The sequence below is a fragment of the Canis lupus genome, chromosome 5 (genome assembly GCF_011100685.1).
Source record: "Canis lupus familiaris isolate Mischka breed German Shepherd chromosome 5, alternate assembly UU_Cfam_GSD_1.0, whole genome shotgun sequence".
NCBI classification, from domain to species: Eukaryota; Metazoa; Chordata; class Mammalia; order Carnivora; family Canidae; genus Canis; species Canis lupus.
The window spans coordinates 18,951,030-18,963,137 of NC_049226.1; the positions used below are offsets into that span (position 1 = coordinate 18,951,030).

Below are 12,108 nucleotides of genomic sequence, written 5' to 3' on the forward strand. Positions count from 1 at the left end.
GCAATTGCAGATCCTGTGGTTCTCTGGGACAAGCGGAAGTCACCTATGGGCCTTTCTCAATTCTGATTTCTTGTCTTAAGAGGACATTTGTCAGAGTGAGTTGTATTCTACAGACAGGTGATTCTAACATACACCCTGGCTAAGGAGTCACCTTAACACTGTGCTGTGAAGTACATAAATTAGGAATTAAGATATTCAGGCTAAAAACCTATCTCAAATACTTACAGAGCATTGCACCCAGGGCTACCAATGTTCTAGAAAACTAGCACAGTGACAGCCTTACACATAATATCTATTCAGTAAACCTTATTAGTTAAGGAATCCCTCTCTGATGACGGACTTGAATTTCTTGGGTACAGTGAAAAGTAGCTAACCAGAGCTCTGGTACTTTGGTAACTATAACAGTGAGTCCAAATTCACTTCTCTGAATCTATCCTTGACACATAAAGGTAGAACAGGACAGGTTCATCTCCTGTTTCACACACGAAAGTAACCCATTCCTGACATCATTAAGAGAACTGAAACATTAGCCATACCACTGACAAAAAGCCACCCTTTCCAGTGGTGTACCAGTCATCAAACTACTAAAGAATAGATGGTACAAAAACGTTTGCATTTCAATAGAACTAGCTTTATTATTATTATTATTAAACAAAAGAAATGGTCTAAAAGCAAATGCAGATATGTACCGAGGGATGGACATGACCTGGTACTTACAGAGATGCTGCTGTGTCATAAATGAAAACAGAATGTTAGGAGAAAAATGATATTTCAGGTGATGTCTGTTTGAATAATCTGGAGACACAAGTGAAAGAAGGTGCTGTGCCAAGCAATCAGCAGGAACAAAACAGAAAACCAAATGCAACTACCAGCAGCTGCTTCCCGAGAACTATGTGCCGACAGCATGAGCACTGCCATCAACTCACAGTCTTCTCATTTTCCCCGTTTTCTATAATTTTCCTCTTCTTTTCATCTGTTTTCTTCTTGAAGATGTTATTTCGGTAAAACTGAAGTTCTTTGATGCTTTCGCTAATGTCATCAAGCGCCCTACAAGCAAACACATACTGATTTGAAATGTCCACAGAGGAAGTAATCAACAAGAGGACTTCTTACACAGTAACAAGACTTACAACAGTAAATGCCACTATCTGACATCATAAAGAGGAACATTTCAATAAAGCAAATCTAAGTTTTGTTTTTTTTTTTTTTCTTTAAAGTGAGTTGGAGTAAAAATTTTCCTAAAATTTATCAAATAAAGTCTCCTAACTGTCCTATTCAAGATGGTGAAGTGTTCTATGGGGGGAAAAAAGAATTCTAGTGTCAAGTAAGTCTAGGAAAACCTAGATCAAGCATTCCTTTCTTGAACTTCTCTGCAAAGTATTTTATATACTAATGTGTATTGCGAATTTCCAAGGGGAGGCTGTACTACACACAGTGTTTCTAAATCTTAATCGACCACATTTGTGGAATAGTCATTAACAGCTCATGGAACAGAGTTTGGGAAACATGGTGCAATACTGACAGCCCTACACAAAATATATGGACATGTGCAAACATAACTCACGACTCAGTCATGATAAACATCATCAACAGTACCAAACCGCTACAGAGGATCTACTTCCTCTCTGGCAAAGATTTGTGCTACAACCAGCTAGAATAGCCTCTCTTCTACTCCAATATGCTGCTTCTCATCTGCTGAGGTCTGAAAATCAGGTAACCAAAATTATCTGAACCGTGTGCAGCTCAATCAGTAAGCTCTGTACAATAAGCCAAAGGCCTCTTCTACAGAATAAACTGCACTCATGTTAGTGCGAGAGTTTTATAATGGTTATTGCTGTGACTGAAGTGAGTTCTGCTTTCTTCCCTGGTCTTGGATATGCAGTAGAGAGCTCAGACTGTCGAATATACAATCTGACTAAATCAAGGTATAAGGTATCTTACCTACATCTTCAATCCAAAAAACATCTGAAAATCCAAAGGGCTTTTATGACTATGTGGCAAAACCTGATCTTAACATGAAGCTGTATATACTTCCTAGTAATGCCATTTGGTGTGCATATCCGTATGTTTTGCTGCAGAATCATCAATGTGTTTGATCATGGGATGCTTCTTCAGACCTTGTATGGCATATTATATAACGGCAAACACTACAGATACGCTATTACCAGTCTGAAGCTTGAAAAATTCTGAAAGACATCAAACCCTAATTGTTTCAGATTAGGTATTCTAAACCTGTGTTGCTGTGCAATGGTCAGTGTAATCTACCCCTACAAGGAAACACTAGAATACCAGGGTTTTTACAGCAGAGACTTGGTCTGTTTGCCTATAACCGTATGTAGGGACTCAGAACATGGATGAACTAAATAAATGTCCTCCATAGCCAGCTGCTAAATCCCCAATCAAGTCTTACGTTCCTCCTGAAAAATGACAAAATTTATTTTTAAAAAAAATTTTTTAAATAAAAAAGCCAGTACAGGACACTAGATAAACAAGATCTTCGAATTTCTTGTGTACCTGTGCCTGAGTCTATAGACATAATATAAAAAAGATCTGGAAAAAAAAAAAAAAACCCTCAAAAGTGTCCAAAGTAACTATATTACAAAGTAACTATGTTACACAACTGTCCACAAAGTGTTCTAATTAATTTTAAGTCGCTACAAGTATTCATATCCTTGTGGGGGAAGAATCTTAGTACTGCTCATTACTAGAAAGATTACAGACTGTTTCATCACACCTATAAACTAAGCTATCTTTTAGTTTTAAAACTGTGGTAAAGACATAAGATGCTGCATATCTCAGAACAGAATACTAGAATCCTGACCAGAATTCTTAATAATCTTAGCAAAAGAAGGTGATCTTTATGCCAATTGACCTTTATTTCCCCCTACCCTCCAAGAGAGGGCAGAAGAGATACTGTTTTAAGCAGTCAGGAATTCGGGATTATGTGCATGTCAAGCGCTTGGAAGGACCCAAACTTACCTGTGAGAGGCAGCCTTCTTTGGTGCAAATTCATATTCTTCTGGATACCAGCGTCTATACACAGCAAAAATGGAACTCTCAAAGGAAACTGTCTCAAATATACTGGATAATTACCTCCTTCAAGTTATTTATTAACACTGGAAACGGGACTTTGGGTTGTGACTATCAAGATGCTTCCTTGCAGGGGACTCTCTTCCACCCTCTCTTTATCCTATTCTCTTAGGGTAAGCTCATCCTTGTCTAGGATTCCTAGATCCATTCCATTCCAGCCCTCACCTCGTTTGTCATGGACAGGCAACCACCTGCTAGACCTCTCCACCTACAGATCCATCGGACACTTCTAATCAACATTTATAAAAACCACACTATCCTCAAGACCTCCCTGCTCCCATCCACCAAATCTGCTTTTGCTCCTATTTCCCCCTTTATCTTTCAATAGATTCATCATCCACCTAACTGTACAAAACAGAAACACTAGAATTGCTTTAGAGCTTTTCTTTCTCTACCATGCCAAGTGACCTTCTCAGTTGGGACGTTCTCTGCATCTTTCTCTGCAACCTAAGTGCCATATCCCTAGCTGATTCTTCTCTCTCCGATAAGGCAAAAGTCTCCTTTCTTACCTCCCTCTTTTCTTGCCACCTTATAATTAGAATGATCTAATCCTATCTACTCCTTCTACTTACACTTTTTTAAAGGAACCTATCCCTTACATTAACCATCTCAGCCCACCACACAAGCCCTATGCCATTTGGCCTGAGATCCCACCTTTTCCAAAGTGTGTGCTTGGAACTCCCACATTGATGAACTATTTAATTCCCTTATCCTCCCGAGCCCTCATTTCTTCATCCTTCTGCCCGTTCTCTGGAATCCTCCCTCCCTCTTTACTTAAATGGCAGGAAAACATCTACTCCTCTTCAAATCTCAACTTAAATTTCCTATGTAAAGCTTTCCCCAATTTCCCATTCCTTCCTCCAACATTTAGGGAGGGGTGCCTTTCCCCTTGGGTGCTTTCAATATTCAATATGCACATTTCCATTACAGAAGTCACCACACAGTATATGTGTCAGGTGTGTTTTTTACACATCTGTCACCCCACTAGTTTCTACGCCATTTTAAGGCTTTTCATCTGTCATGTTTCCAGCACATAGGCCAATGCCTGGCACAGAGTGGTGCTCAATAAACTTTCTGGACTAATGAAATTTATACAAAAGATTTTTGACATTGTTTCCCCCATTTCTCACCGGTCCAGAATCAATTAAGGACCTGTCCAAGTGAGAAAGGGATGAAGTTACTCACCCACTGGGCACCCTCAGTTCTACAGTTCAATTACTTTCCACAAATTCCCAATTAAAACATGCTAAATGAGGCAATTTAATGTGTCCTAAATATAGCCCTTACCTGCACAGTTCTTTAACAGTGCTCACATCAATTATTCTATAATGAAGATGTTTCATGAACTGGGGCATGTATTTGTCAAGAAACTTCTTATCTGCATGAACTGAATTTCCTAGAAAGACACGAAGCATACCGCATCTGTGTATTTCTAGCAATATACAACAGGATATAAAAATTCATTAACTGGTATGGAAATGGAGATGATTTTTTTTTTTAATTCAGATAATTCCTAAAAGCATCCCAGAACTTTTAAATCAGGTTTGAGTGCATCTGATTTGGTTACAAGTACGGACTTCTGAGTATTTAGTCAGTCTAGCTCATAATACATTTATAAACAGCCTCTCTACGGACAAAAGAATAAATCTATCATTCCACATACTTAAAATAATGCACAAATCTATTTGTTACTTTCTCAGATCATACCAGATGTGCAAATTTTCTCCCAGTGTCATGAAATCCACACTATTAACACTAAAAACTTAACTGAACCACGTTAAGTAAATAAACCTTTATTCACATTCCAATTTTAACAAATCATATCCATATTCATGTTTCCATACAGTAATTTATATAAAAAACACTAAATTTCAAATAAGTACTTTAAAATAGACACCAGCCACACTAGCTAGAGGGAAAATATATATACAATATATGCTCTAGGAGGTAAAGTTAAACTTTTTTTTAAGTGAAATTTAAGGAAAGTGTAAGTTATTACATCAATTACATATACAAATACAAATACACCTCCACAGATCATTAACTTTTCCCTGACAATGGCAGGACTTTCAAAATCCTAGTAGAACCAGCCTGGTTTCTTTAAGAAGTCAATGTTACACAGGAAAAAAATTAAAAAATAAAAACAGGTGGACATTTTAGATTAAGAGACTGAAGAGACATAACCAAGTAGAATGCATGAGTCTTGATTGAGTCCTGGTTCAAAAACAATTAGACATTTTGCATGTGGACCAGATCTCAAACGGTATTACTGAATTATTTTTAACTACCTTAAACATGATATTGATATTGTGGCTACACAAGAACATGTCCTTACTCTGAGGAAATGCTTGATGAAGTACTTAGGAATGAGACATCAAAACGCTTGCAATTTACTTTCAAATGTCAAACAAACAAAAAAAAAAAAAAAACCAGAGGGAAAACAAACATGGCGCAAGGGTAACCGTTACTAAATCCAACTCTCCTGTACATGTGAAATTCTTCCATGATAAAAATAGGAGAGGAAATATTATTGAGTGAGTCTATGTACCCCAGATCCCATGTCGGGTTTCAGGGCATTTCCCCAATACTCATGTTACAAATTACACAAAGAAACGTGAACACAAAATTAAGATGTATAATCCAAATCAGGGTAAGTGAAAGGCATGATGGTCTTAGCTGATCTTTCTGGAACTGCAGTCTCTTGAACCACTACAATGGAAGACTATCTACAAGGTATACATAGGATTGGATTTTACCTGCAAGTGGACAGAGCCCCGGAGGAGTCTGCTGTCGTACAAAGGACAGAAATTCATACTCTGCCTGCTGCAATGTCATTGTACTCTCCTTCACTGCCTTGGTTAGACCAGACTGCAAGAGAGAATCCCCAGCCCCCACCAGAAACACATCAAGTCAGTTTTCAAAGGCATCCAGAAATGAAACTTCACTTCTAAAATGGGCAAATATAACCATAGATGGACCATTTATAAAGCACAAGTTCAAACTGAAACTGCCATCTTTGCACTGATTTTTTTTTTTTTCTTAAAGAATCCAGGTCATATAAGCTATGTTCCTGATTGTTAATAGCATTTCCACACAGTCAAAAAAGATGGTGCTCAAAGTCCAAGGATATAAGCTCTGGGATGAAACAACTATTAACAGGTGAGCAGCACGCCCCCTTCTCTGAAAGTTGATGTCTAACCTTATCCAAAAGACTGATTTGAGCAATGCTTGACAATCCACAATGCGTTCGCGACAGACTGAATGCAGGAGAGGAAAAAAGAGAACATTCACGAGGAGATGATCTCGAGAGGTCCCAAAGATGACAGGTAAACAAGCAAGCAGTCTCCCAGGCTCGCCAAGCAATCTTCCTCTAACCCTTTTTAAAATCCCATCCAACAATGGTATAGGATTCAGATGTGGGAGCAACACGCTTGTTACTGATCCCCAAAGCAGCACTCCTGTTATTTGGTAATGTTACCTTCCCATGATGCTCCTTACACCAATCTGACATGCTGTCCAGTAACTCATCTGGCTGTTTTATAATCAGGTTAGGACCCTGTGGATGGGAAAAGCCATTAGTCATCCAGAATCGACAGGGATAACCGTGGTTTCTGAGGTAAAGTTTACGCTGCTGTCAGGATTAAATATATAGATGGCAGAGAAAGAGATGAGGGCCCTTTGTTATCTAAGTAGTCCTTATTCATTCCAGCACTGTTTACAATGACAAAAAGGAATGACTGAACACACACGCACACATACACACCTCTGAAAAGTGAAATGCCTATTAACAGAGGACACTGGTAGTCTATCAATGGTCAGCAAACCATAGCCCCAGCCTTTGTATATTTTTGGTTTTTTGTTGTTGTTGTTTTTTACTATCAGTAAGCTAAGAATTATTTTTACATTTGTAAAGAGTTGTAAAACAAACATGTGATAGGTAGTATGTGGCACTCCAAGCCTAAAATATTTACCATTCAGTCTTTTTTTTAGAAACTGCTTGCCAACCTCTAATTAGGAGTTCATTTTGGAAAGTGTCTATATTGCCAAGTGAAAAAAGCAATTGCAGAACAGTATATACGTGCATGTGATTTCATGTACACATGTTAAAAAAAAAAAACATACATTTATATATGCATACAAAATGCCAAGAAAATACACAAGTTTTGGGGAATAGGATGCAGCAGCAGAACAGGGCAAAATACAAATAGAGTTCGGATAAAGTTATACTGCTTAATTTTAATGGCACTTTTAGATCAAAAAGTTAAAAAGGTAACTGGTGGGCAGCCTGGGTGGCTCAGCAGTTTAGCACCGCCTTCAGCCCAGGGCCTGATCCTGGAAACCCGGGATCGAGTCCCACATTGGGCTCCCTGCATGCAGCCTGCTTCTCCCTCTGCCTGTGTCTCTGCCCCTCTCTTTCTCTCTCCTTCTGTGTCTCTCATGAATAAATAAAATCTTAAAAAAATAAATACATTTTTAAAAAGTCTTAAAAAAAAAAAAAAAGGTAACTGGCAACATCTGGGGGGATAAAAAAGCAACACTTGGTCCCAAATTCTCTGTTCCACTTAACAGAACACAGAACTTCTGAGTGTCTTAGGCAGAGTCCCAGCAATAACAGAAGCCTGACTGGTGGCATTAAAACAAGTCATCTTGGGCATAGTTTCTCCTGTATGATAGTGATAACAAACCGCCCCCCTTTCCTCAACGGGATGTTTAACAAGATAAAAGAAATTACAGACATCAAAGTTCTTTGAACTTTTTGGAAGAAAAGTACTTTATGAATCCAAGGCATTATTCCTACTAAGCTGGTAAAAATAGTTTGTGATCCCTGAGAGAGATGGCTCGAATTTGACTATCTGACATCTTACAACTAACAAGGAATTTCAGCTAAATAAGAAAACTGGTCAAGGCAATCTTTTAAGAAGCAAAAAACTTGCTCTGATGACATGCTTTTTAAAAAACCAAAAACTTCATATTGGAAAAAAAAAAAAAAAAAAGCAACAAAAAAAACGTTTTTAACAAACTATGATGGGAAAAGCAAACTATTAATCTAAGGCAATCTAACTTATTCTAGGTCCCAGTTTGGCACACTAAGCTACCTACAGAAAAATTTTCAGGGTAGGATGTTTGTTCTTCTACCAGCATAAAACATTTTCCTCAGACTCATACACAAGAATAAAACATATTTTCCACAGAAATGACACTTTAGTGCCAACAGCCCCTGAGCATTTTTTTTTTTTTTTTTAACATTCTTATCCTCATCTGACTGAGTCTATTTACAAATGCTACACTCATCTGCAGCTGTGTGAATACAGACCCAAATTTCCTCCAGGGTACATATTAACTAACTGGTCCATTAAACTGTCAGTATTTCACATTATATCAACAGTCTAAAGGAAAAACTCTTCTTCAGCCAAGGGTAAGTAGGGCTCACAAAATAAAGACACTTCTCTTCACTATTCATCCGCAATAAATTCCAAGTGACAGGAAAAAAACAACCAAACCTAAAACGCAGAACTTTATTTATATAAAGCTAAAAAAAAAAAAAAAAAAAAAAAAAAAAAAAAAAAAAAAAAAAACCACAGGAGCTACTTGTTACAATGAGAAACACCAAGTCTCATGATTTTCCTCCAGCTGATGTAGCAAGTGGTAACTCCAGGATGTAGGCCTGATACTCCACAAAAGTAGCAATTCATCTATACAGGCCTTCTCCCATCCCTTGCTTACTAAGTGGAAGTCTTACTGTAGATTTATGAAATCCACTTGATGTAGGGAGCACATCATTCCCGCTCTCTGGGAACTGATTCTAACAGGACTAACCTTTTCCCACAAACATCCCTACTGTGTTCCTATTCTGGAGTTCCTTAGGGCCTCTGAAACTGCTGACAATATGAGACTAGGGACCAATTCCAGGCCCACTACCAATCAGATGCCCTCGCACACTTCTCAAATGCCTCTTAAGTGTCCAAAAGGCAACAGGTGTGCTATTCTGCTTAATACTTCAGTTAAAAGCAGCATGTTAAAACCTTAATCATGCCCAATAAATCAACAAGAGACTATTCTGATTCTTTATCAACAGGAATTCCAAAGTCTTACTACAGATCTAGACAAGCACACATCCTCGTTGAGAAGGCAGAAACTGGACACAGAGAGTCAAGTGAAAATTAAGGTGACAATATAGGTTTAAATAAGGTGACAATATAATTCTGGCATGAGTCACTAACCCTGATACAATAGCTGGTTGTCTTCTTATTGGTTAGAAACACTTTATTCAAACTGCCTGGGATAAATTCCTGACTCCCCCAGTAATGAGCCAGGTGGCCCCGCGCAAATTACCCAATACCTCTGTGCCAAAACGTCCTTCTCTATAAAATGAGTATTAACTACCAACCTTATAGTTGTTGTGAAGACTGAGAGTAGAGATGTGAAGCACTTAGAACTGTGCGCAGCACACAGTAAGGTCTCAGTAGACGAGAGCATTATACGTTTCTGTAACTTTGGGCGTGGATTATTGAAAAATAACCAGATTGTGAGATAGACTACTTTGGTTCCAGAAGTAACCCTACTATGACCTAGCATATTCCTTTGGAAGTTAACCTATATGTACCTCAGTTTTATTATTATTACTTTTTTTAAATAAAGAGATGTGGGGGGGGGGGGAGAAAGGATTTAGGTTTCTAATACTCTATAAACAGTATGACTGGATTACACGGCATCACCTACTTCAGCCAAAATGTTGAGATCAGAGTCAGTTATCAGACAGGCCATCTCAATAATCTGGTCCTTCTCAATGTCCAATCCTGTCATCTGCAATCAAAAACAAATATGAAACACACAAAACCATCTTCCCGGTCTATTTTTCTCAATTTCATTTAACAGTAATTCCCTCGAGCATATTCCATTTATATCCCATTGCCAGGATAAAAGACAATAATGCTTCTCTGGCAAGCCCCCGAGGCACTAAACATGAGTCATTTATTCCATAAATATTTACCAAAGGCCTGCTATATGTCCGGCACCCCGGTTCTACTGTGGGACGGATGCAAAGTCAGCAAAATTGAGTGCTGACAGCATTCAATTTGGTGAGAGTTAGACAACTCCCATCACTACATCCCCGCAGTTCACAAAGTTTTCGTGTCAATGACGCGCCTTGATCTCCACCACCATCGAGTGTAGAAAGCACTGCTGTTACCCCCATTTCCTAGGTAAGAAAACTGAGGTTCAACCGAGGAGGGGGGAGGCTTCGGCAGGAGTGTGGAAACCCCAAAGGGATCAGAACTGGGTTCTAGTCCCCACTCAGGACCTAACAGCGTGACCTTGAAGGGGCTCCATCCTCTCTCCGGGCCTCAGTTTTCTCGTTTGTGGGAGAAGAGGTAAGGCTGAGTCATCTCTGGAGTCCCGTCCGGCTAAACCAAGCCAGGGTCCCGGGAGGCTGCGGAAGGGCGGGGGGGCGGGGCGGGGGCGTCTGGGGTCCAGCCCAGGGACCCCGAGCCCCGAGCGGCCACGGCGGCGGGGGTCGGCACCCGGGCGGGGGAGCCCTACGGAGGAGCCGTCCCCTCGGGAAAGCAAGCGCACAGCCCGCCCCGCCGGCCCGCCGCCCCCCACCTGCCGCCCACCTGCCGCCCCGGGCCCCGCCGCTGCCCCGCCCGCCCGCCCGCCTGCCCTCGCCCCCGCCCCCGCCCGCCGCACTCACCTCCAGGTCCACCCAAACCATCCGCTGAGCCATGCTCTCCCCCGCCGCCATGGCTGCGCCACCTTCGCGGACACCTCGCGACCCGAACCGCCCGCGGCTCCCACCCACACCTCGCAACAGCCTGGAGCCCAGGGAGCCGCCTAGCATCACCCGGCGCGAGCCGCCGCGGCCCCAGCCTCGCAGCCTCGCAGCCTCCCAGCCGGCGCGGGCGCGGGCGCAGGCGCGATGGTCGCTAAACGTCGCAAACCCGCGGGGAGGCGCAGGAGCCCAAACCACAAGCCCCAGCATCCAGTGCGCCGGCGGGCCCTGCACAGCCCGGCTCACCTGCCGAATGGGGTCATGGGATTTGGAGTCTCGCGCGGTGTTCCGACCGCTTTCCCCACCCCCGCCACGTGTTTTCGGATGTTACTGGACGCGCATGTTTTCCTGAACTAAGTTTATTCGTTTCGCAGAGTTATTTCCTGAGTTTTGGATTAGTTGCAAACCGCCTGGTTGAGAAAGAAAGAAAGCTTCTACTTTATTTGGTAAAAAAAAAAAAAAAAAGAACTGTTTTTTTTTTTTTCCAAATATATCCTTGCCCTTTTTGCCCCCCCTCCTCTTTTTTTTTTTTTTTTTTTTTTTTTTAACTTACCTGCAGCTCAGGTCCACACTGAGTATTTATCTCGTCGACATACAGCAGGACTGCGGTGTGCTGCTTTTTTAGGCTAGAAGGCCAAGTCGACTACTGTCAAATCCTTTAGAGATGCGTGAGATCCCTTTAGGGGGGATTGAACGTTACCTGTTCGGTAAGACTTTCCTTCTTTGGCAAAGGGTCGCTCCTTATTCCTGATGCAGGGAGGTGGTCTGTGTTATCAGCTCAGCTGTGGGGTGTCAATGGGAAGGACTTCCTGCTTCACCCTTTCAAGTGCTCGGAGTTTAAATCTCGTCCTTTCATAAGGAACCTATGCAGCAAATCAAAATGAACTGAAACAGCTGGTTCGCTCTGCAATCGGCTTTGGTTTTGATCGAAGTATCTGTCAGAGGTAACTATTGTTTCCATCATTTCCAGGAGTCCAGAGAGCCAACAGAACCAGTGGACCCTGTGGTGTCAAATTGCATGAGTCTCTTAAATCTTGGCTATTCAGTAGCAAATCCGCGTGCAGCGTGCAACTTTGTCACGCATCTTGGCCTGGCCTGGAATTAATATACCCTCTTTTTTCTTTTTCTTTTTTTTTTCTTTTTTTTTTTTTTTCTGAAAGCCGTATTGCCACTAATTACAGAGCTTGTGGTCCATCGCATAGTAATTCATACCTGGTGAGCTGGTTTTGTGAGAGAGAAACTTGTTGCCT

The 12,108-nt window shown here is 41.1% G+C and overlaps 1 protein-coding gene across 1 annotated transcript; it reads right to left on the reverse strand.

The window, feature by feature from the left end:
• Positions 1-609: 609 nt before the first annotated feature.
• On the reverse strand, positions 610-11,005 carry REXO2 (RNA exonuclease 2). The gene is made up of 7 exons (XM_038536108.1): positions 10,781-11,005; positions 9,811-9,894; positions 6,569-6,646; positions 5,847-5,958; positions 4,378-4,486; positions 2,980-3,033; positions 610-1,047 (listed from the first exon to the last, which is right to left on the reverse strand). Exons 1-7 carry the CDS (start codon positions 10,925-10,927, stop codon positions 918-920), a joined length of 714 nt encoding a protein of 237 aa, XP_038392036.1. The 5' UTR covers positions 10,928-11,005; the 3' UTR covers positions 610-917.
• Between the last annotated feature and the right edge of the window lie 1,103 nt (positions 11,006-12,108).